The sequence below is a fragment of the Colletotrichum spaethianum genome (genome assembly GCF_022836535.1).
Source record: "Colletotrichum spaethianum MAFF 239500 DNA, contig12, whole genome shotgun sequence".
In the NCBI taxonomy this organism is placed as follows: Eukaryota; Fungi; Ascomycota; class Sordariomycetes; order Glomerellales; family Glomerellaceae; genus Colletotrichum; species Colletotrichum spaethianum.
The window spans coordinates 753,823-778,435 of record NW_026054782.1 but is presented as its reverse complement, the minus strand read 5'-3'; the positions used below and the strand labels follow the sequence as shown (position 1 = coordinate 778,435).

Genomic DNA, 24,613 nt, shown 5'->3' with positions numbered 1-24,613 from the left:
GGCGCGAAATTTCTTCCTCTCCAGTTAGAGGATGCTGTTGCTCGTTTCCATCTCCCATATAGTCCTGCATCTCGTTCGTCCAAATGTCATCCGTTTGACCAAATGCGTCAAATAAGAACATCAAGTCGTTACTGAGTTCAAAAGCATCTGGAGCTGCAGCACCAGAATCCGCATCAATATTCATTGGTTGTGGTGGAGGCACATTGGCAAAATCCGATGCAATCGACGCCAGGTGCCCGGACTGTTGTTCCTCGACCATCGTTTCCAAGGAAGAAGATGGATAGGAAGGTTTGTTTCGAGTTATTTCTCCTGTTGCATCGGCTCTTCGGACAGTATTATCATCCCCACGCAGCCCTATGCGTTGTGCCAGCGGCAAAAGGCCTCGAATGCTTTTCCACAGCCTACGGCTCGCTGTGCCCTGACGTGAAAAGCCCTTGACCAGCTCCACTGCGGCAAGGAAGCTATCCCTGCATGGTTCTGCGAATAACCTAGAGCCGTGGCATACAGCGAGAAATATGACAGCCAAGGCGCTCAACAAAAAGTAGTTGAAGGAGCTTTGTTGGCGCTCGTATATGTCGCTTGTTTTGCTAAGATGAACCAAGACGGAGATACTATCAATGGCTATGTCAACAACCAGCCGGGCCTTTTCAATATCGGCCTCGATGCTAGCAGAGCTGATGACGTGATGGCGATGTATCATGGTTCGAATATTGTTGCCTCTCAAGTAAAGCAAAGCGCGTAGCCGCCGGATCGATCGAGACTGCGTCGTCGGGATATTTCCATGCTGAGGGTGATGCAGCTGTAGATTTGGTGGTATTGATTTCAACCAATTTTGTGCAGTAAATTCGAGAAAAGCGACAGTGTCCTTTGGAATTGGTTGTGTTGGGGCGCCGAATGGTGGTAGTGCATCCCATGCCTTGGAGCAAAGCCGTCCATAGCCGATCAAACAACGAAGATATTGGAAGTCTTCGGACTGCATTTGAGTCAGCTTAAGGTATCTTACGTATCAATGTTCTACTTGATACATTTATGTTGAAGATTCAAAAATCTTGAAGCAGTGGTAGTTGTGTGTATCAAGATGATTGCTCAAATGCTTACTGGTTCGGGTAAGTTGGGATCGATGTCTCTGTCAAAAAGAGCAAAAGACAAGCTCGTTCCAAAGCTCCAGCGACGATCTAAGACGTAGACACACCAAAACACGCGAACCGCTAAGTTGCGTATTTTCGGGTCAGGGAAATTGTCAGTAAGACTCAAATTCTGATGCAGGCCCATTTCCAAAGCAGCTCGCGCTGCAATGCCAATATTCCTCCACGCAAGGAGCTCCTCGTCTGAGAAAAAATAGTAAATACTCTGCCCCCTCGTCAGTCTTTCGTCATCTGGTCTTGCAAATGGGTCACAGCTTACTATCATAGCCATGATTTGAATGACTTTGAGATCGGCCTCGGCATCGATCGATAACTGATAAATGATTTGCTTGGCAGGCTCTACAAGCTTGGTACTTGTATGGTTCTTTCCATGTGACTCAACTACCATGCTAATGGCCATGGCAACCTTTGCAAGGATCACGTCCTTGATGTCCACGCTTGTCGATAAGACAGTGGTTGCTGCCGTAACATCCGTGCTGTCCTCAACATACGCGCGTATTGCACTCGCCTTTTCTATCAGTTCTCGTGTATCGATAAAGGGGTAAACAATCTCGACCTCTTCCTCAAAGACTTCAAGAAGACGGATCGACTCGTCGAGAGGAATGGTGAGAAGAGCGTCTGTTCCAAGTGCCCATTGAGACGGCTCGGACTGTTCTGGCGAAGGATACCGAGTGGGCGCAAGAGACTCGCTGACCGCTGCTATGACTGGATCTGGTGCTGAGATGCCCATCCGCGTTAAAGAGGTCTTGGCAACTTTCAGGCTGAAGGCTGATCTGGTGGGTCCGACAAATTGTGGTTGCTTGGGTTCTTTGTCTGCTTGAGCAGAGGAGTTGTCATGAAGCGACAAATGATGTTGTGATGCCGGAGATGCCGAGTTCAATTGACGACTTTTATCCGAGACTAGCTTTTCAACAGTGTTGGCTAGGCTGGCTACTTGCTCCCTAAGCATGGAGAGTTCGCCTCGAAGGTCACCGCTCGGTTGACTATCAAGGGGATTAGCTTTACCAGATGACCCAGTTTAGGTGAAGTTTAGACCTGTTTTGCCTAGATTTCCTCCTGCCTCTCGCCCTTTCCCCCACAACGGTGCTGTCGTCTTGCGAGGACACTGGGCCAAAAACACATTTTACACCACCTGAAATGCATCGTTGACACTCTTCTTCACTTTCTGATCTCACACATTTGAGTTTTCGTTTCTTACAATCAGAACTACATTGGGGTCAGCTTTCGACCCATTCAATTTGAGATGGTCGACCTCTTACCACGCAGCAGCCGCATACTTGGCGCGCTTTGACCTCGGTCCTTGATTCGAGCCGGCGAGTGATCTTCTGCGTGTTGAAGACGTTGCGCTGGGGGAGAGTGCTTCTTCGTTAGCTGACAGTTCAAAATCGTCGTCTTCCCTTGTCATTTTTCGCAGAGTTATGATTTGTGAAAAGGATTGGCATGAGGAGGTTGGTTGTCAAGAGTTTGGATACTGTTAGAGTTTACAGACGTGATGTGCCGAAAACCTGGGGGAAGAGTGGGGGTTAAATATCGGTATGCCCAAAGACGTACCAGGATCCAGGTTGCGGCACTTACCAGGTTTCCCCGCATAGGCTACCCGCACTCTCTTTCCTCGGTTGAGGGCAACAGTCACGTCGCAGTCATTACCCAGTCCAAGCATCACTGGATGTTTAACCATTTGCTTCAGACTAACATAAAAGTGAACAGGCTCCCCCGGAGACTCTTTCACCATCTCCAAGTTACATCATTCACAGATGGCAATTTTGCTATGATCCGAGTACTAAACTTCTAACATTACGTAAAAGGCTTCTCATTCTCATTTCCACTTTTGTAGGAACAACAATTCGAGAATCCCCTTGCTTCTGATACGTTTTTATAGGCAGATCACAGGTCAAGCACCGAAACCCGGCTTCGGCGCGTATTAGTCACCCATCGACATTTTACCTGCTTACCTAAATGGTGGTGGGAACAGAAAACTACTCTTCATCATATCTCATGTAACAAATCAAGCATTAAAAATTTCAACATAGGTCTGAGTACCAGATATTTAGGCTGGAGTTGGTGTCAATTACGATGAGAGTGCGTGATGGTAATAGTAACCGTCAACCCATTCAGGCGAATGAAGAGGCTCTCACACCAGCTGAGGTACTAACTAGTGTTGGAGTCAATTCAGATATGTATTAGTAGAGCAAGCCATTGACTAGGTTTATAAACAGAGAAACGGCCCATATTGAACCTAGTAATGGTAATGCTGATTGTGGCCCTTGTAGCGAGGGGAGCACATACATCCACAAAGTGTCCTAGCCCTGGCGGGCCACCAATGGATATCCATTATATCAGTTGCAGCGGAAGCTTGAGTTGCGCAATTCCAGCTGCTAATTGGTTGAGACGGACAAATTGATTTGATTACCGCTCTTTCAGCCACAAGCATGGGCGCGGGGATGGCAGTGGGATACAAGAGCAATCATGTTAACGAAGTACCAAGAAAAGCAAGCCAAATGCCCCATTGTGGGTTGCTGTAACCCACTCTTCCACAGGCAACGTCTAGAGGCTGACCAAAGTCAAAGACCTAGCCGTCAAGAGCATCGAAGAGTGCTAGCGTGTGCAACAGTACCGGCCAGAGGCATTTTACTTCGGCGTAGTGTCATAATAGATATCTAACATGAAGTTGATTTATCTGGGCCGGCTTCACAGAGGACGATCGGTCGCGGAGAACAAGGGCGTTCAGTCGTGGCAGAATTGTGGGAGGTAGTCTGACGTTGATCCGCGAAAGTAGTACAATAAGTCGAGACAAAAACCATAAACCCTTAGGTGAAATGTCATACGATATTGGGTCGTCATCATCGGCGCATGAACATCGTTGGCCTTTGGTTTTGTTTCTGTCAACGATCCTTCTGCCTCCAAGTCATCAATCCTCCATGCGCCGATCCTCTCCCTTCATCAATCCTAGACCTCGCCCCGACTTGATGCATCTTACATTCCAACGGGATAAGTCTGATGAAGAGCCGTGTCGCCAGCGATGAAAGGGATAAAGTCCCTTCTAGCCGCCCTTGACATCCTTCTCAGTGCTACTTCGCGCGTCATCGATCAACCTGCTTCCAGGTGTTGCAGTCTAAATTTAGTGCACAGGCCGGCCACAAGGCTAAACTCAAAGGCTACGCATCAGGCACCCATATTCTGAGTCAGTGTTGCACCAGTGGCCGCCAACCGTCAAGTCTCTTGATTTCAAAAAAAAAAATCCCCTAGTTGAGGACCCCTGCGGATGATCTCTATTTTAGCAACCCACCCCCCTGTTGATGCCTCCTCCAGCCCCCAGAAGCAACTTTCCGACTAGGCCAATCGCTGTAGGCGTATCCCATGGGACACGATGAGAATCGGATCCTATGAGTTGCCGCTGCACTCTGCCACGAGACCCATGAGCTATGTCGATCACCCGGAAAGACATAGCTTGTTTCTATAGGCAATTGAGAATGTTGACACTACTCACTCCGAATGACTGCAAGCGTGGTATTCTAGCCTTGAGCTGCACATTACCTACACCTCAGCGAATCAGAGTTGTTCACCATTCCACGGGTGAGTTGCTATTAGGTAACGAGGAAGTGGCAATTGAAAAGGGGCAACCTAGACGAACAAACGGAACAACGACATATCATCGTAAGCCGAAAGTAATTAAGTTTGAAATGCGATCCTTCAAGATCTTCGTGCTGACGGCTTTGGAGAAAATTGGGCCTTTCTGTAGATCTCTGCTGTCGTAGTCCAGCCGCAGCGGATGCGAGATCCTCGTCAGCGCGTACTATTCTCGTGCTCGGCCTGCTGCCTTGCTCCGCCTACTGACGTCTGATGTTTTTCTTTTGTTAAACCACAAGAACGGAAAGGTATATATAGGTCCTTAATCACGAAGGAAACAAGTCTTCTTATTCCTCATCATCCAGAACAGCTTCAACACTCAACTATCTTTCACACCGCAGAACCTCAAAAACCATTCAATCCACATCAACTAGACTTACGAACACCACCAGAAGTCCTCTTTCAACCATCAAGATGCATACCAGCTTCATTCTCAACGTCATGCTTGCTTTGGGCGCCGCCACGGCAGTCTCTGCCTCGGCAATTGCTCCTCGCGCCAATCGTAAGGCCAACGAGTTCTCGAGCGGCGACTGGTATGTCTTCTGCGCCCGATTCCAACTCATGACTTCAGTTTGCTTCTCATTATGTGAGACATACCATCGCAACACCTGCTGACTCTCCTTCCTTCACGACAGTGCCCAAGGAACCGCCTCATATGAGCATGAAAGCAACTTCAACGTGGACGTCACTATGGACGACACCAGCCATTCTGTCTACTTTGCCTCCGGGCCGTGGTTCTTTTACGGTGGAAAGACTGGTGACGGTGGCTCTTGCACCGGCGACTTGCTTGGAAGCTGGGCGAATGATGAAAGCCACCCGTGTGTGAACCTGGATAGTAGAGGCGCTGATGGTCGTCGTATTAAGTGTGTCAAGTGGAACAACGGTATCAATTAGTTGTTTACAGATAGCGACCGTCGCGTTAGGGAAGTCGTTTGCGGGGGGAGGATATATTCGCTTGAGTTCGTTTCCAAAGTAATTAAGGATCAAAGAGACACTCGCTTCTTATACAACTTGTCCGTTTCGAAATTCTTTCTGCTAGTTAGGGAGGTGAGTAAAATCTGTCTGATAAAACGCGAAGCCGTGCCAAAAGATTGTGAGCCAAAAGGCTGAGCTTTGAGCATCATCGTGGACAACATCGCACATCCTCATGGCGGACATGTCATACCGGAAATTGTTCTTTCATGTGCCTAGACAAGCCGTCTAGTATCTTTGTCCTCTAGTAGATTTATCCGGTTCTTATGGGATTTCCTATGTGTCTGCCACAACATCTCCGGCCTGGGTCACCATTTATCGGTCTTGAAATCTCCCGCCATATTGTAACAAGCAAGCCCGGTAAATTGCTTATACACCTAGCCCTCTGGTAGTAGTGCTCGTTCCCTTCAATATGTGTATGGGCAGCTTGACTTGCTGAGTAGTATTGAGAGCGAAATACGGACAGAGGGACAGTAAACACACAAGCTGGAGGCCTTTCGAAAGCGAGATGGCTGAACAAAAGTCACATCTGAAGACAACCAATAATGTTCTGGCTTGAGTTGTCGATTGAAGCTGGTTATTATTACTATGGCTTGGATTTCTACTGATTAGTTATCGGGAGGATCCGAACCCGGCTGGTAATCTGCGTAAGAGGCGTTTCCCCGCCTACAAGATCTGCGCTATCTATGCTGATGCACACATGGATGAGGCGCCTGGAATCTTGGCGGTATGCAGGAACAACATAATATGCGCAAACATAGGGCCGAGGTCATTTATCCTATTGGACCCATTGATTCTGTTATGCTTTCACTCATATCGCAACGTGGAAGTACTACAATGTCTAGTATGCAATGCCGATATTTATCTCATATACAACAACTAGTGGCAGTCCTTAGAGCATCAAGAACTCGATCCAGGCGATATCCTGCTTCTGCAGATACCCTTGTCGCCTCTGAGTTAGAGGTAGTAATTGACTCCTTCAATGCCGTCTCGAATGAGGGTTGAAAATTTGGTAACTATATTACAGGTAGAACGAAACATGTAGAAACTAGCAAGATGCTGATAAACATGGCTACTGCCAGGCTCACAAAAAGAGACTCGCAGCCCTAAGTCTTGCACATGGCAGCTTGCAAAATTCCACCCTGTCCGTCGGTTAACAGACAACTCCGCAAAGTCATTGACAGATCTACGCGATGTCAAAGCCTGCGGTACAAGAGGCTACGGCCCGACCAGGCATGTTCGTCTTGTAAAAAGTCCTTCACATACCACACGGTGTATCTGGCCTCTTAATGTTGAGCTTTTTGTCATATGCCTCTCTTATTTTCATTTCTTCTTCCGTTAAGATGCATCTTCCCCCCTTGGCTCCAGTGAAAGTGTAGAGCAGACATCCCACCTGTGTGCTTCCACCAACACCTCCGTTGTTGCCTGTGGTTTGCTCAGTCAGTCAAAGTTCAAGTCTTTGCGACGTGGTTCCTTCAACGGAGAGCAGCTGGGTCATGGAAATTTTGAATGGTTTTCTCTAAAGGAATTTCTTACAGTTGAGGTAATTCTCTCTCATGATGGTATGACAATCGACACCACCCTTGCCCAAGGGCTTGGCCACGCTCTGGAAGTGGGACGTTGTCCTACAGCTCCAGACCCATTCGACGAAAAAGTCGTAGTTGATCTGATGCGGCCAGTCCTTCCACCTCATGCGGTACTTGAATTGGACAGGGAATCTGCCACTGGCAGGGTCGTGCAAGGTTGACAACAACGTCGTTGGGGGCTTGGAATTGCAGAACTCATCAACGGCTTCCCATTGATGTCCGCAATTAACATCCGCATGACCTGGGAAGTCGCTCTCGTTATGGCATCTAACAGGTTGTCGTTCCATGGGTGTTAAAGACTGAGAACGATCGTCTAAGCGAGATCCGAGGTTGTAGGGTGATGTCGCGGAAGATGGGATGAGCAAGCCACCAACTAGATTGATTATCAGGGCAACCGAGGCCAGGTAGGTAAAGGAGGGGAACATCATGCCGGAAGAAGTTGCAAGACGATAAAACTAAGGGGCGAAAAGCGAGCGGCTGTGCCATGGGAATATCGGAGACCTTCTTCGTTTTGGCCGTACACGAGTACTTATTGGTTTTCCGTTTGAGCCAAATCCGGACAAGTGAAGCTTGATCCTTGATACTGTGACTGTACTCAATCCGTCCCTTGACATCTGTAAGGGAAGTTACACTTTCTTTCTTTCCAATGAGTGAGTGATGCTTCCGGTCACATCATAAAGGTAGAAGACAAAGAGTCAAGGTAACCCTGTGTTCGAGCTTCACGAATGTGGCTCTTTTCCCTAGGCTCTCTTGGTTACACAATGTCCCACATCGTGTTCTATACGTCGAACCAGACATCACCTCGATCTCCGTGTGAACGCTTTTGAGCCAGTCAACACATTGTTTAGGCAAGGGAAAGACTGTGTTGGTCAGATGTTGGTCAGGTGAGTTGGCAATTGAAGCTACACAAAACGCAGAGCAAAATTTATCGGACTGGATTGAGGGTGTTTCACAGCGCGGTATGGTAGACAAAAAACGAAACCAAAACGGAACTAGAGCTGGAATTAGATGGCCATTTCGCAGCATGCGCTTCGGTAGTCTTGAGTCCGTAGCAGCAGCACGGAGGACCCGTAACCCGGCGATCCATCCAACGGCCGTGGCTCTAGAAAAGCCGGTCACGCGGGTAACGGGGTCTCCGATTGACGGATGTATTCCGTATGTCAAATTCCCCGGTTGCAGAGTATCCACGGAGGGTCGTCGATATATGCCCCAGAAATCTTGGCCTACATCACAACCTGATCGGAGAGCACGACAAGGGATGGGCACAAGAGGCCGCTGGGCTATGAGCTAGAGAGACTTTGGTGTGGACTTTTCTGGTTGCTGGCTGTGTATATATCGAAGCCTGTCACTGCTACGGTTACATCAAGACGGATACGAGATTGGGTTGAGACTTAAGCGAAGGAAGCCGGGCGGAACGAGACCATGCTATGTGTTCCGTCCCGCATCTCTATTAGCCGGATGATCGGATGCAGCGACGCGAGACACAAAGGTGCATGGATGCGACAGAAGCGGCAGGCACTTAGTGGCGACGCGTGCGCCGTCGATCAGAAAAGGAAGCTGTGCCAGGATTGCTTGGGATTGTTGGTTGGCAACTATGTCGGATGCTATCGACCGAGGCCAGAGAATCCAGGCTTCACAGGCGCAGGCTTCACGGACTGGACAAGGTAGAAAAGGGAGAAGCGCCTCGGGTGGAATTTGGAACGAAAAGTTTTTTTATCAGAATGATCACGCCTTGCTTCCCTCGGCTATCGTCATCCCTCAAACTTGTCATTCTGGCCGGCGCACGGGCTGAGATACTTCTGCGGATGAATTGCTCTTTCAGATGCTTACGGCTGTCTTGGCTTCAATATTGAACGCAGGTGAAAAGGCCCTGGTTGAGGCCAGGACCCGCCTGACACTCGAATGTTTGCTTGCCCATGGGGGAAAGGGGATTCGGATATCAGACCCGAGAGTTAGGAACCCGGATGGGGTACCGAAGCGGTTGGTAATGCGGCTGTGCAAGACTCTTGGCCGACAGGGTGTGATTGTTAAGCCCGGATGGCGTCGTCTGCTCGGGAGCAATGATGAGTCGAGGGGAAGCTTGACAGGCGTCGAGGCTAGTGTAAGTTGCGGATGTGGAGATATTGAGGCCGAGTCGATGTTGGCCCAAAGTAATGGTTCTGGCCTCCTGCCGAATCCAGCTTAGCGAGGCTTAGGTGGACAAGCGGGGGAGATAGGACCTTTGGAGAACCCATTACGAATAAAGTGGAAGATGCGGCTTTTTGTCTGGTGGCGAGTAAGCGGACGAATGTTGCTTCGACGACTACCCAATGGGGGTGGAATAGGAATGTGATTTCTCCTAGTGGGCGAAATGCCGAGCCTTTCTAGTGGGCACAACCCACTGCAAACTTGATATGACCCCTGTTGCCTTCGCATTGCGGCGTCCAGTACCTCAAGGGGAAATAAACTCTTTTAACTTTCAGATAGAGTTCGGTCGAAGTCGCTTATTCCCACCTACTGTGTGCTGAACAGCCAATTGACTGCTGGAACTGGTCGACATGTAACCAAAAACAACCCACTGTCTCCCTGTTGGAGTCCTCTACAAGGTGCCGGTGAATGATTGCCGATGCGACCAGCGGTAAGTGGCTTGCTAAAGTCATGATTTGCATGCTGTAGTCCTAACACCATGTCTCTGAGACGGGCAATCAAAAGTTCTGAGTTATTTGAATTTCGAGATAACCATCTCGTGACCAGATTGGGGAAAAGCAAAGCCGTCGACCGGTGCCTAGTTCAACCGTATCCAAGTTCTCAGTTGGCTAAACATGGTGGGCACTTCAACCCAACTCAAGACGGACCGGCCGCTTGTTTTGCTTGGCAGATGGCTATCAACATCTCTCTATTGGACCAATGATCGCCTAACGTCGCACTTGATTCAGGGCGACTGTCCCACCCCGACAGCCTTGGCACTCGTGCATGCCGCGCACAAAGGACTTTTGGCAGCGGCGAGCCTCATCACCACCTCGCTTCGCCGAGCCTCTCCCAAGTCATCCTCTTTTCGAGAGAGGAGACGATAGTCGGACGGGTTGGCGAGGCCAGGGGCGCCACGCGGGAACCGTCGTCATTGGCTTGGGGAGGTTGTATGCAGGCGAGCGGGCTTCCAGACGGCCTCCCAAGTCGCCGTAGATCCGGAGAGGAAGCTCGTAATCGGACGCCGAGGCATCGAAAACATTGTTCCTGCCTCGCGCGCAGGCTGGCAACGCATACGAAGTTGTCTGTTGGTCGCAGCTGTTTGCCTACAATACGAAGCTAAGACGCGTCAAACGCGTCGAACTGTCTCCCGCCAGGCATACGCCATATGCTGATTTGCCACGGGAGACTCCCTTTGCAGCAGCAACAGCTCACGGTGCTCGAACCCCAACGTGATTGCGCATGCCGCGTACGTCGCCCGCTATGATGGAGCTTTGGGAGCAAGACGCAGCCTAGGAAAAGGAGAGAGAAGAGAGCCATGCCGGAGGAGTGGATCTCCATGTCCCGCTTTCATGCGGCGTGGCTGAGAAGCTTCCCCGGACCGTTGTCCGCCAAGGCTCACCTAACATCGGGACCTTCCCCTTCGGGGTCGTCGCCAAGAGCCTCCAAGAAAGGTCGAGCGTATGGCCAATCGAACCGGTCACCGTCCGGAATTACATGTTGATTATCGCTCATTGACAACTGCTTTTTCCACGGTGCGATGCTACTCTGCTACAAGCTGTGACTGGCCGACCTGCAGATGTTGTTGGGCCGCCCGCCTCCTCGCATGCGGCAACATGACCGACCACGTACTGCGCCGCCAGTCCTGCCATGTCTTGCCCTGGCTGCATCCGAGCCCTCCTCTGTTGCATTTCACGATGACATTTGCTGAACCCCGGTTCCGCCCAGCAAAAGCCCAGATCGACGGGCTGTAGGTACGAGCATCCAAACGTGTCCACTGCATGCCAATTTCCCTCGACAGGTAGTAATGACTAGCCTGTAGCGTAGTATGGACGGTTTGTATTGGGACTTCTGGTGTCATGGTCAACCGCGTTTACGCCGTGAACCCGAAGTTATAAACCACCGGTTACGCCCACCTTTCCTGGGAGATCTGCTCTGATTCTCCAAGGAACCTTCAGCCTCCAGTTCTCTCCTGCGCTAGTCTCAGTCCAATCCCTCCCCTCCGTCAAGAAAAGACACATCTGTTGTCTTTGAATTGGATATCCTGCATCATGGTTCGCGCTTCTTCTTACCTCGGCTCCCTTGCCGTCCTCGCCGCCTCCGCGGTGGCCAAGGAGATTCAGCCCAACGAGGCCCTCGCTGCTGAGCTCTACGACTCCGGCAAGATCCACGAGCAGGTCATTGCTAGCAAGAAGGTGAGAGCAAACACGTTCGTCATGACCACCAGTGTTGCTAACCCGCTACCCAGGCCGAGTTTGCTCGCCAGAAGGCCGCTGGTGCCTACAACAGTGAGGTGTGGCCCGAGCTGGGCTACACTCCTTGCGTGAACGGCTGGGCCGAGGCCGTCGTTGGAGACAGGAACAACACCTTCAGGTGCCACAATGTAAGCTTGCTCGCCAAACCCTTCCCCACGACACTCGAGTAACACCGATTCCAGGCCGACCTGTACTCCTTCCTCAGCCACGCCGCCCTTGGCGGTCCTCTTGCTGAGGGTTCGTCTTCTTGGGGTTGGACCAACGACGATGGCCGTGAATTCGTCGCCATTGGCCAGTACGAGGGCACTGCTTTCGCCGAGATCCTCTCGGACGGCAAGCTTGTCTACCTCGGTCGCCTGCCCCAGTACTCGGCCCCCTCCGAGTGGCGCGAGATCCGCTCCTACAAGCACTACATGGTCATCGGCTCCGAGGCCGTCGGCCACGGCATCCAGATCTTCGACATGAAGAAGCTCCTGGACATCGACCCCGCCAGCCCTGTCGTCTTCGACGCCAAGCTTGACCTGGCCAGTCACTTCAACGCCCTCCTCCCCTGGGCCGCGCTCACAACGTTGTCATCAACGAGGAGCTCAACTACGGTGTCGCTGTCGGTGCCCAGCCTCGTACCGACCCCCTCTGCGCCGCGGGTCTGAACTTCTTCGACCTGACGGATCCCACCAACCCCGTCTCCCTGGGTTGCGCCAAGGGCGACGGCTATGTCCACGACGCCCAGTGCCTCGTCTACCGTGGCCCCGACAAGCGCTACCAGGGCCGTGACATCTGCTACGCCTACAACGAGGACACCCTCACCATCTACGACGTCACCGACAAGGCCAACGTCACCAACATCATCTCTCGCATCTCCTACGAGGGTGCCTCTTACACCCACCAGGGTTGGGTTCTCGACGTGAACAACCAGGAGTACCTCGTCCTCGATGACGAGCTTGACGAATCGCGAGGCAATGGTCCCGCATCCGACGGCTACCCCGTCACCTTTATCTGGGACATTCGTGACCTCGAGAACCCCAAGCAGACCGGAAGTAAGTTTTGACAGTCCCTCGCATCGGCTACAAAACATGATGCTAACAGAACACAGTCTTCACTCACCCCACCAAGGCCATCGACCACAACCAGTACGTCATCGACAGCTACATCTACCAGTCCCACTACGGTGCCGGTCTCCGTGTCCTTGACGGTCGCTCCATTCCTTCCGACCCCACCGGTGCCGGCGTCTGCGAGGCCGCCTGGTTCGACATCTACCCCGAGGACGACGACTTCGAGGGCGGCGGCTACGTCGGCTTCGTCGGAACCTGGTCCTCGTACGCCTACTTCCCCTCGGGTTACATCTTCATCAACACCATCGAGCGCGGCGCCTTCGTCGTCAAGCTGACTGGCAAGGAGTGCCCCAAGGCCCCGGTCTGCTCCGCCGACAACTGTCTCCGCTCTTTCCGCGCCACCTCCGTCCCGGGCCGCCTTGAGGAGTCCCAGGCTTTCTGCAAGACCTTCCTCAGCTCGCCTGTCAAGGACGCCAGCGTCCTTCCCGAGCACGCCGTCAAGAACTGCGCCAAGGAGGACAAGGTTGCCCAGGCCAGCAGCGCCTGCGCCTGCTTGCCCACCGCCACCCCTGCTCCTTAGACGAATTCAAGGGGCGCGGCGAGAAGAACAGCGATCATGGAGGAAATGATAATGCACAAAGCAACTTGAATAATTCTTAGTACCTAGTTAAACCTCTCAGTTGGGTTGCCCATGATACATGGTTTCTGAGATGGAAGTTAGCAACGCTTTACGAGTAAATAACATGACACTACTTATGTCAACAATGTTACCAATCACATCAAGATGTCGTTGTTTGAGTTTGCGTTGATGCAGTCCTTCAATCACACGCCGGTGCGTAGGTCCGACTCCGGCCCCGGCCCCGCCCGGCGCATTACCGTAGCCTATTGCGGCAGCCTTCAGAGCCGAGTGCAAACAGTTAGATATCCGGAAATACTCACCATATAAACCAGGCATACAAAATCAAGACTTAGTGTCCGATTGTTTCATTTCAATTTGCCGAATTCTTCGTCTTTCCAACGTCTGCGACTAACCTCCGACTGCATGTAAGTTCGCCGCATTAGGGGAGAAGGACCATGTCGGATATTGTCTGAACACCCCTCCTGACAGACAACAAGAGATGAAGAGATGCCACTATGAGCAGAGTTCCAACATGCTCATCGCCCTGGCTCCCCAGGGGTTCCTTGTGTTTAAAGTGTGCAACAAGCTCAGGACTTGCGTGCCACCCACAGACCTCGGGTGCGGCGATCATGAAACGCGCCCTTGAAACATCGAGGATGGCCTCGCCGGGGCCCTCCCGAGTACTTCTCTCTCGCGACTCACAAAAGACATCAGACTGAATCTTTCCTTCATCTCACATTCAGAGTAATAAAAAATACGAAGAATTATCAATATGTGGACGCGCGTGCTTCTCGCGGCTGTAGCCTTCGGCCACGCACGAGGCCTGAAGCCGCAACACCCGATATTCGAATCATGCGCCGCCAGTCCACTGCTCCCCGACTCTCAAATCGCCTGCGGCAAAGGTACAGTCCTGACATCAACGGCGCCGACCCTTGACAGACTCGCCGCAAACAGGACCGCCAAAGGGCCGAAGAAGGACATTTGGCGTTCGGATGAAGGCTGGCATGGCCCTCACGCGTGCGCCGGAGTCTACTGCGTCTATTCGCGGCCGTCGTTCGCCAGCGGCCGCGGCATCGTCCTCGTGAGCACGGCTTACAACGCCGAGGAAGCATCTCATCTCTCTGCCTTTGCCACGGACTCGATCAAGGGCGAGGGTGACAGCGAACTATTCCGCGTGGTCGAGATGCCCGGGAAGGGACTCGGTCTCGTTGCGAACCAGCCGATTCGGCGCGGGCAGCGGATCATGGCGCATCCGCCGGCGGTGGTCGTACATCGCAGATTTGTCGATGAGATCGATCTGGAGGGTCAGTACCGCCTGCTGGACGTCGCCGCCGCGCAACTTCCCGAGGAAACTCGTAAGGCGTTCATGGCGCAGATGGGTCAGGCCGCAGCCCACAAGTCCACGGGACAAAAAGTCCACGACATTATGCACACAAACTCATTTGAGCTGGGCCTCCGGATCAAAGACGGCCATCATTTTGGCAACTATCCGGAAGTGTCGCGGTTCAACCATGACTGCAGACCAAAGTATGTACCTACACAGCCAACCTCTTGCTGGACTCGCGACTGACCGAGTACAGTGTCGCATTCTACATTGACGAGTTAGACCTGCGTCATTATACCCATGCAGTCAGAGACATCCAGCCCGGCGAGGAGCTCACCATCTCCTACGTCGATTCACTCAGCGCCCGCGTCGTCCGCCAAGACCGCGCGCAACGCAACTGGGGGTTCGGCTGCACATGCGCCCAATGTAGCCTCCCCGCGCCGTTTGTTCGCTCGTCTGACCAACGTCTAACGAGAATGTGGGAGATTGAGCAGCAGCTTAGCCACTGGAACGGGGAGAAGGTCGACGAGGAGATGATTGAGCAGCTGATCACGCTGTATAGGCAGGAGCAGCTGGATCAGTCTCACGGCTCTGACGCCTTCCGGTTGGCCGCGTTGAACTACAACTCCCTGGGGATGGAAGAAGAGGCGCTGCGGTATGCAAAGCTTGCCGAGGAGCAGTTGTTGCTTGAAAGGGGGCCGTGGTCGAAACAGGTCAAGGACATGAGAGACTTGTTGCAGGATCCAAAAGCGCATTACAGTTGGCGGCAGAGAGTCTAGTTCCGCATGCTCGGTTGCATTTGCGAAATTGGAATGATTGGAAGCGTTGGATGACGAGCGAAAAGAGCGCTTGATGCAGGCTGGGTTTTCATAGTCGATCTAAAGAAGAAAAAAGCACAATCTTCTGAAATCCCTCTCAACTAACATGCAAAGGCCCTGTAACTATGGTATCAAACAAACAAAATTTAAAAAATCCTACATCCCCGTGAACCACGTCTTTAATTTTGAGACGGAGGCCCTTCAACCTCCTTCTTCAGATCAGCGTTGAATTCATTCCAGCCAGCAAGCGTCTTCTCTCTAAATGACCAGCCCGGCCCCATGAGAAATGCCAGAAGCCCAGAAAACTCCTCCACCTGGATGAACCGCGTGCCCTCAGGGTTCTCCTGGCTGGGTTTGAAGTAGAACTGGTGTCTGCCAGTGAAGATTCCCGGCAAAGAACCTATCCAGTGCAGGGCTTCACTTGTGTTTTCCTTCGCGGGGGTCAATGAGACGAGAAGCGCGGGGTTAGAGGTGGGGTGCTTCACTCACCTTGATAACTGGCTTAAACTTCATTCCCTTCATGGTGACCTCGATCTGGTCTCCGTCTTTCAGGTCCGAAGGGCTCTTGCCCGGCTCCTTCAGCTCAAGGGTCCATCCCTGACTCCACTGCTTGTATCGCTGGAAATCCAGAAACTGCAATCCGTTAGAAAGTGACATCGGCTGGCTCCAAATGGAGTAATTTCTGAATAAGTGCACATACCACTGATCTCACGGCAGCCGGCGGCGCCTTAATTTCGATCTCGGCCGATACACTCTGGCTAAGCCCCATGGTTTCTGAGATGGGTCCAAGGGGATCGGGAAGAGTGGGTGGTGTTGCTTTTAGTGTCTTGATAGTCAACCGGGTTGGGTGTCAAAAGTGGAAACAATATCGAGTGAGAGCAACAAATGCAAAATGGACACAAGGGGAATCTCACGCTTCTTAAAGAGATGGCTAGCAAGTCAAGTCAACATGCTTGCCCCTATCATTGGGATTTAGCTAATGAATCCTTCAGTGGAATCTAACAGCCCGACTCATGCTGTGTTGCTGATTGCATGATCGTCTCCGCCCAAAAGACGATCTGTCAGCCACCAACCCTAGATCGGGCGGACAGACCCAATTCAATCCCGAACCGCGCCGCAGCCACACAGCTCACAACGAGCTCCACCCGGTGGTGAATTGGCCCGAAGTGCCACTAATAAAACGCCACAATAAGCGCCAGGCGGGATTCGGGGCGTCAAACCCGCCTATCATCAACCACAAGCGATGATTTCTCATCACAAAGCCCGCCAGTTCCCCCACAGAACCTGTCAAAGCCACTCCGCCCCAGAGAGACGCAGGGTTCAACGTTATGCTACCAGATAACCTACTCAGCGACTCTGCCGCTCGTAGGCAAGAACCCACATGTCGTTGTGAGTAAAGACCCCGGCATGGTTGGATTCTTTCCACGGCATATCGGGTTTGGCGAGACACCAGTCGAAGTTGCGCATTAGCTGGTGACAGGTTAGACGATTGTCTCTGTTGCGGAAGTCCAGGGGACCTTCGGAGAGTTCGCCCGCGCGGAACCAACAAGGAGAAGGGCAGGGTCCACATACCTCGAAGACCGTCTTTCCAATTTCCATCATGGCAATCGGCCGCCCCAGGCACTGATACTTGCCATACCCAAAAACGAGCTCGTGGACGCGGTGCATGGTCGTCAGCTTCTTCTCGTCCGTCTCGAGCAACCACCTCTCTGGGCGAAACTCCTCCGCGTCCTCGCCGAAAATGCCCTTGTTGATGTGCAGCGGCCACGCGGCGCAGTTGACGTTGGTCCCGCCCGGTAGAAAGACGGATTTGCCGTCTACGACGACTATATCGCCCCCGTCGGGGACCCGCTTGGGATCCGAGTTGGTTACCGGCGGATGGACCCGCATTCCTTCCTTGATGACAGCCTGCAGATACGACAGCCTCCGAGTGTTGGCGTCCGATACGATCGTCGAAGGCCGATTGGTCCGTTCGCTCTCGGCGAATGCATCAATCTCCGCCTGCAGCTTCGCGTAAACGCGAGAATGCGTGAGAAGGTACAGCATGATGACCCTCAGCGACGCAGCAGTCGTGTCCGAGCCCGCAATCATCTGCAACGTCGTCTCGGATAGAATCTCCTCCTCGGTAAGGCCGTGGCGGATAAACGACGCAATCATGTCGGATCGCTTCTGCGTGTCGAGCGCCAGCCTCGCCTTGACGATGGCGCGGCCGTTGGCGAACATCCGGCCCCAGCCAGTCGGGTCGGTCTCCTTGAAGCCGAGAAAGCGCGCGAAAAGGGGTGTCTGGAGGATCCTGTAGAGGCCCAGACCGATGCTGTACGTGAAGGCCACCATGCCAGTCTCCGATGATTCGGCAATGCCAAATGTGTCCTCGTCGGCGCGTAGGTCGCCAAAGGGCTTGCCGAAGCTGATGTCGCTGATGACGTCGAGAGTCAGGTACTGGATCTTCTGAGCAAAGTCCATCGGTTTCGACGCGGCTTCTGTCGAGATGTACTTTGACCTTATAAGTTGGATAAGTTCTGAGACGTGTGAGTCGATGGAGTCCTCCAGCCCAGGGTTCTCTTTTCCCGAGTACTTGATTATCAATGTTAGTGATTCAACTTCACCCGGTCTCGTGTGAGTCCGAGTCGAATGAACTTACTCCAGATCCCATCTGCTGCCTCAGCCGCCTGTGCTTCTCCTCATCCATCTCACTAAAGACATGGTCCTTGTCCGGCCTGTGCCGACAGGCGCGGTAGTACCATTCCGTCTTTGTGTACCTTGACCGGATCCCGCTCATGTGGACGAGTAGCTCGGGCGACGAAGTGACGAGATCGTTCGGACCGACCCGAGCAATGGTCCCTGTATAGTTGTTGTGTCAGCCGCCGCCGTCTCATATGATCATCACAAGCGAATATGTCGAGCCGATGCGACGCACCATATTTTCGGCAAACAGCATCGTACTGCAAATGTGACTTGAAGGTGAGGATCGCCCAGGCATGCCACGCTTCAGTCCAACCACTTAGCAACGGCCCTTTGAATGCCTTCAGACGATTATACGTCCGCACCTTCTGGCCTACGTATAAGAATAGCACAATTGAAGCGAAAAGCCACCACAGGCTATACGGTTCAGAAAAGAGGCCCATGTTTGACTATGCCAGCGATGAGATGCTTGAAAACGGAGGGTGACAGCCTCGTGTCCGCGCGCGCGCGCGGACCTTGTGATATATGAATAAGGGGCAGAACCTTGTCACCTAGCGCGATTTCTCTCCTATACGGCCATGACACGTCCGAGAAGAGGAGATCCACTTGGGTCGCTTACTTGTTTTTCAAATTGAAGTACGGCGGTATTGTTACATGTTTACATGTTTTCTACACCAGTACCCCCCAAATACATGTCTCTCTCCCTTATGGCAGTCAAGCCGCCATCCAAAAAAATTTGGTAAGCGTCGGCTGCAGCCAAGGATTCTCACAGCCAGTCGATATCAAACTACGTTATCAACTCACTTTTTTGTAACTCTGACCGGTGAGATGGGGTCCAATGACGGCAGCACTCTGACGCGGCAGTCCGCCGTTTCCATCTCTTTGCATGCACCGGGATGCCGAATAGGGAAATATTCGGTGAAGCTGCACTTTTCAGTTTCAGTGACGTTTTCCTATCAACACAAGTCTCGTAATGGTTGGATGTCCAGTAGGAGTGCTTTCAGTAATTACTAAGTAACTCATTCTAAATGGCTGCCATTCACTTTTGCAAGTTCTAGGTACATGGTCCTACTGACAAAAGCAATGTTGTGGGGTCACACGACTGGTAGAAGAGGTTTCTTGAACCCACCTGATAGTGCCCATCCAGAGTGGCTTGACAGTGTCAAAGCCTCGCGGTAATGCTGTAGAGTAAGCCGTTCTCCCATTTTTCACCATCGAAGAAATGCAGAAGCCCAATGGCTTGAGAGAGAACCAACGCAATACACGAGCGGGGTCTTATTGCATCTACCCGTTGATGTCAACCCCAAAATGGTGTGGAGTTAAAGACTTTAACAAGATAGAGGTTTAAGAAATGTGCCTATTGTGTGATACTATACATATGTACTATATTGTGACAAATTTTCTTTCGATCTGATTCATTTGTTCAAAAAGCAAGCAGACGCGATGTGATCGAATATAGCTTGATGTTAGAAGTAAGCAATCAAAGGCATCAGATAGATAAGAAGCAAAGCCCGGTTAGCCACACCCTGCAAGGTAGGGCGAGCCCCTCAGCGACAACGAGAGGTATATCCCATTTCACCTTGCTACCAACTGCACAGTTAGATCCCCCATCTTCATACGGAATAACAACCAGTAAAATCACCACTTTGACGTGATCGTTGCTGTCATTCGTACAAGTATTGCCGCCTGTGAGACCAACACTCGAACTAAAGTTGTTGGAAATTCTCAGCGAACGCTCAGTTGATGATGCAAGCTGATACCCAAGTCTTGGTTACACAACCGGTTCAGTCTGTCCCCATAGTCATCAGTATGCTCGGGTGACCCGGTGCCGGCAAAGGCACGCAGTGTAGCCTCTTTTCGAGCATGTTAGACCTCGAAAACATCAGCATCAGCGACCTGCTGTGCAGACAGATAAACTGCAAAGACAACTCCCGCGCAAACATCACCACATGTAAATCATGCCCTCATGCAAGACAGGCAACACATGTACCACCATGACCACCGTCAAGGCACGCGTCACGCATTCAGCGAACAGGAGGCATCGATATGTTTGTTCTAGACAGTGCGTCAGAGCTAAAGGCCAGGTTGGAACCGGGGCTCTGTGACGCGGTCTCTTATTTCCTAAGGAATATGGAGCAAGGAGACTCTTCCGAAACCTATCTAGGGCCCTTCCGATTCCTGATTTCTATCGTACTGCTCACAAGACGCCTGTCTCAGCGTATTTCTGCCCAAGGGGATGGGTCGACGACCAGGCGCTGGGCATCCGAAACCGTATGAACACGTTCAACACTTTGACTTCTCGCGTCCTTGTCAGGCTGAGCCAGGAAGAAAGGCCATACGTTGTCGACGCGGAGAATTCCGTTTGGCAGATTCACAAGCATTCGAAGCACATGCATGTTTACGTTGGTTTCTATGCAGAAGTCTTGACCTGGTTGAGTTAGTTTAGAACTCAAAAAGGGTGGGGCCTAGAGGCAATTCATCGCCTGCATCGCAAAGATTGTCGCTCCCCGGTTGACCAGCAGACTATCAGCAGCAAGGCAGAGGTGTTATACAGCTTGAACAGTCTAGCCCTGACCTGCATGCAGGACGTAAAACTGCAAGCACGCTCGGTCATGGGCAGCCCGTGCCAAGCCGCACAGGCTCACGTCGGGGAGGATGTTTTGCAGGATTTCAAATTAAATTGGTTCTATTTTCTTATTCGTAACAATCGTCTGAAGTAAAAACTCGCATTCCATTTGATACACCTTTGGTATCTGATAACTCCGACGCCCAATATCCCTTCTAAATTCCCTTACTGCTCAATGATCGGCAGTGTCATCCGTCGTCTCCACCTCGAGGATGTTGGCATTGGCCTTCTTCTTCTTCTTCTTGTCCCTGCGGCCGGCAGGGGGAGTGACCTGAGGAGGCGGGACTGGTACCGGCATGGGAGCCGCAGGCACGTTGGGGGCAGGAGCGGGGACAGGAGCGGGGGGAACGCCGACTGCTGGCACAGCAGGGGGTTGAGGTGTCGGTGCTACAGCGGGAGGAGCAGGAGAGGCGAGCGGGATGCCACTGGGGTTGGCCGGGTTAACTGCTGGAGGAGCCGGGGCAGCTGCCGGGGGAGCCGGGGCAGCAGCAGGGGGAGCCGGAGCAGCAGCAGGGGGGACCGGAGCGGCAGCGGGAGGAGGAGCAGCAGCAACAGCAGGCGTAGAGTAGGCGGAGATGCCCTGGTCCAGCACAGACTCGATCTGCGCTCTGCCTTCAGCTGCGATTCTCTGACCGACTCTGGGTACCTTCTCCTCCAGTGCGGCAGTCAGGGCCATGGTAGAGATCTTCTGCCTCTGGAGTGACTCCAAGGCTACATTGCTAACCCCAAGGTTGTCAAGGATGGGCTTGCGGGACACCAAGTCACTGACTGTGGTTGTCGTCTGATCGATGAGGCTGTCTGTGGTTCGGCGGAGCCGGGCAGCCCTGAAAGCGCCAATGTCGTTGGCACTCTGGATTTGGACCGTGGCCTGGTCGGTGGCCACCTGGGCTTGTTGAGAGAAGGCGAGAAGGTTGGCTGCCGTGCCAGGGGTGCCATCCAGAGCTAGGATTGCGGAATCGAGATTGGAGAGGGAGTCAGAAACGGGAGCCAATGCTCTCTCGATGATGTCGAGGTCACCGGCAGCCCTCTTGTCGAGTTCGAGATCCCTGAGAGGTTGGAGGGGTACGGCCGCGGTGATAGCCGCGTGGCCGAAGAAAGCAAGGACCAAGTGCAGGGAATGCATTTTGATGTGAAGATGCCAGACGAAGGGGTCTGAAAGTTTGTCAAGAGGTGTTGTAGCTGTGGAGGTGACCAAGCTGATGTCCTTGAGTTCCTTGTCTGATGCTCCAAAAAATAATTCTCTTTGACGGGGAGATCGAATAGGTTTATAAGCTTTGGTCGACTTGTCCGGGATGGCACCAAGTTCGGGGATCTAGGCAGGACCAAGATAGAGTAGATGCAGCGTTGTTGGCAGCGGCGTTAGCTCCCGCCTGTAGCCCTGCCATGAAACGCATCTTCAACGTGTATATGGTGACAGTCCTTAAACTCGCAGCGGCACGTTGTCGGCGGCCGTATTAGGTGGAGATCGGGCCCTCGCAGGTCTGTTCCTTGCGTCCCCGACGCAAGGATCCTCGGGGTACAGGCGAACTAGGCCAGTGTTCAAGTCCGTGAACACTGGCGGGGAGAAACTGGCAAACTGGTAAGCGGTGTCTATCCACTTTTGACAGCTTGACAGCAATGGGCAGGTCAACTGGTACCATGGTCTAGTTCCTGCAAGAAAATAAGCTTGTGCACTCGGGGAACCCTTGAACCGTGCGAGCTATCCTATGCAGGAAGCAAAGGTAAGGCTCTGACACAACAGGGATGGAGTCTCGACAACATGATGATAGATCCGGTCACAGGAACTATGAAACAGACGGAGGCGTGATTGTGTTCGCAGGCGTAACGCCGGAAAGGCGAGGGTCGGGGACGCTTCTGTGAAGTGCTCTCAGACGTAGGCCTCGTACGTATGCCGGATAGGATCAGATGGATGAGCTGCAGCCTGGCTTAGGCGGACGGGGACGCAGGACGGGAAGCTCAGACATGTTTTGGGAATGTATGATATCTGGCAGGGCAACGCTCGAAGATACTGTTGACGCAGGTGGTTACAGTGGACGGTGCTGCGCCCCTCTGGCCGCGGGCCGGCGCATGGTCTCCACTTGTTTAACCAGCTTAGTGGACCGAGTGCCGTGCGTTGCGGGCATCCAAGTTTTGAATACCACAGAACGCTCCTGCAGGCCATTTTGATGAGGCTCTAGTGGCCGGGGACTTAGATGAATCATCCTGTGGGCCCGAGAGAGCTAGGACGTCGGATCGAGTCTGGGACTCGGCCGATGGAGGACATAGCTTCTCGTCTCCTGAACCCATAGCTTCATCGATAGTCGCTAGTCCGATCAGCAACAGCCCTCATAGAACCTTCGGATCATCGGTGGTACCTTTTGGAAGTTGAGCAGAATTTGGCTGGCATGATTTCATCCCCAACAGACGGGCTCGTGATCATGGCTTGTATGTGAAGCTGGCTGGTATAATCAATATTTGAGGTTGCTTATGGGAAGGTTTGAGGCTAATTGCGGCTGCATATAACCGTGGCGTATCCCGTTTGCCGCCGGCAGGAATTACAAATTGCAAAGACAGCAAAATCCTGGTGGCGGCGGTCTACGACGCGGGTGATGCATGAACCCTGCAATGCTGCGATCCTACGATCCTACGATCCTGTGGTCAGTGGCCTTCCTGGACGGGCAGCGACAAGCCTACCAATACATAGGCCGCCGGAAGTCACCGGAGGCCACTGGACTCCACTGAAGGCCAAGACTAGGTCGGTAATGAGTCAGACCGAATGCCTTCCGAGCCGGCCAACCGGGCCCCCACTACGAAGTACCCGCCTTCCGAATGGGCCCGCATCGCAGCTTGTAAAAGCTGGCATGCTGCAAGTATACTTGGGCCTGTGCCGCAGCAAGATCGAAGAAGAAAAGCGAAGGAAAGTATAACTCTCCGAAGCAAGCTGTCAAACAGTTAGGTACGACGCCAGAATCATGCCAATCGAAGTTCAGACCATTGTCGAGGCCGACTGTCGGCGCTGTGCCGAGATTGAGCACCTGGCGTTCGCAGAAAGCCCGTTCAACAATCTGCTTTTCCCCGGTCCCCTCCCGGGCGATTTTTTGGGGTTTCGAGCGGACGACCTGGCCAAACAGCTTCGAGAGGACCCAACCGTGCGCATGTTCAAGGCAGTGGACACTGCGCTCTCGGGCGACGAGGCCATCGTCGCCTGGAGCAAGTTCAACATATACGCCGAAGGCATGCCAGTGCCAAAGCCCCGCGTCTGGGGGCCGGGGTGCAACGAGGAGGCGTGCAACGAGCTGTTTGGCGGCATGGACAAGATGCGCGAGCGTTTGATGACAGGCAAGCCGGCCGTTTGTAAGTGGCCGATACAACAGACCGGAGATTGGTTGACGAGCTAACACTGGACGCAGACCTCCACATTCTTGTGACGGACCCTAAGCACCAGCGGCGCGGAGCTGGATTGCAACTGATGACGCCGACAATGCAAGAGGCTGTCCGGCTGGGCGTGCCGGTGTATCTGGAGTCCTCCGAGGCTGGGCATCCTCTGTACACCAAGGCTGGATTCAAGGATGTCGAAGAGCATCGGGTCGACTTTGGCAAGTTTGGCGCACAGCAGCCTCACTTGACGTGGGCCATGATGTGGGAGCTGCCCAACCGGCGATGCCCTTGACCGGTCGTTGGTGCGTTGAACGCCGGGCGTCTGTCTGCCTTTGTGCATCGTACGCATGAAGCGGTGCCAACGACTCAAGAGATGGGTCGACG

At 52.7% G+C, this 24,613-nt stretch overlaps 7 protein-coding genes across 7 annotated transcripts; 3 read left to right on the top strand and 4 right to left on the bottom strand.

Moving 5' to 3' along the window:
• Nucleotides 1-1,250: 1,250 nt before the first annotated feature.
• On the bottom strand, nucleotides 1,251-1,875 carry ColSpa_05543 (uncharacterized protein; the record flags this gene model as incomplete). Its single annotated transcript, XM_049271755.1, has 2 exons — nucleotides 1,251-1,328; nucleotides 1,405-1,875. The coding sequence occupies 2 exons, from the start codon at nucleotides 1,873-1,875 to the stop codon at nucleotides 1,251-1,253; spliced, it is 549 nt and encodes a 182-aa protein (XP_049127712.1).
• Nucleotides 1,876-5,186: 3,311 nt separating this feature from the next.
• ColSpa_05542 (uncharacterized protein) lies at nucleotides 5,187-5,666 on the top strand (the record flags this gene model as incomplete). Its single annotated transcript, XM_049271754.1, has 2 exons — nucleotides 5,187-5,305; nucleotides 5,408-5,666. 2 exons carry the CDS (start codon nucleotides 5,187-5,189, stop codon nucleotides 5,664-5,666), a joined length of 378 nt encoding a protein of 125 aa, XP_049127711.1.
• Nucleotides 5,667-14,194: 8,528 nt separating this feature from the next.
• On the top strand, nucleotides 14,195-15,525 carry ColSpa_05541 (uncharacterized protein; the record flags this gene model as incomplete). Its single annotated transcript, XM_049271753.1, has 2 exons — nucleotides 14,195-14,949; nucleotides 15,222-15,525. The coding sequence occupies 2 exons, from the start codon at nucleotides 14,195-14,197 to the stop codon at nucleotides 15,523-15,525; spliced, it is 1,059 nt and encodes a 352-aa protein (XP_049127710.1).
• A 218-nt stretch (nucleotides 15,526-15,743) lies between these two features.
• On the bottom strand, nucleotides 15,744-16,333 carry ColSpa_05540 (uncharacterized protein; the record flags this gene model as incomplete). The annotated part of the gene is made up of 3 exons (XM_049271752.1): nucleotides 15,744-15,995; nucleotides 16,054-16,197; nucleotides 16,265-16,333. The coding sequence occupies 3 exons, from the start codon at nucleotides 16,331-16,333 to the stop codon at nucleotides 15,744-15,746; spliced, it is 465 nt and encodes a 154-aa protein (XP_049127709.1).
• A 578-nt stretch (nucleotides 16,334-16,911) lies between these two features.
• On the bottom strand, nucleotides 16,912-18,343 carry ColSpa_05539 (cytochrome P450 monooxygenase lolP1; the record flags this gene model as incomplete). The annotated part of the gene is made up of 3 exons (XM_049271751.1): nucleotides 16,912-17,034; nucleotides 17,137-18,138; nucleotides 18,206-18,343. The coding sequence occupies 3 exons, from the start codon at nucleotides 18,341-18,343 to the stop codon at nucleotides 16,912-16,914; spliced, it is 1,263 nt and encodes a 420-aa protein (XP_049127708.1).
• Nucleotides 18,344-21,044: 2,701 nt separating this feature from the next.
• On the bottom strand, nucleotides 21,045-21,995 carry ColSpa_05538 (uncharacterized protein; the record flags this gene model as incomplete). Its single annotated transcript, XM_049271750.1, has 1 exon — nucleotides 21,045-21,995. One exon carries the CDS (start codon nucleotides 21,993-21,995, stop codon nucleotides 21,045-21,047), a length of 951 nt encoding a protein of 316 aa, XP_049127707.1.
• Nucleotides 21,996-23,823: 1,828 nt separating this feature from the next.
• Nucleotides 23,824-24,521, top strand: ColSpa_05537 (uncharacterized protein; the record flags this gene model as incomplete). The annotated part of the gene is made up of 2 exons (XM_049271749.1): nucleotides 23,824-24,205; nucleotides 24,262-24,521. 2 exons carry the CDS (start codon nucleotides 23,824-23,826, stop codon nucleotides 24,519-24,521), a joined length of 642 nt encoding a protein of 213 aa, XP_049127706.1.
• Nucleotides 24,522-24,613: the final 92 nt, after the last annotated feature.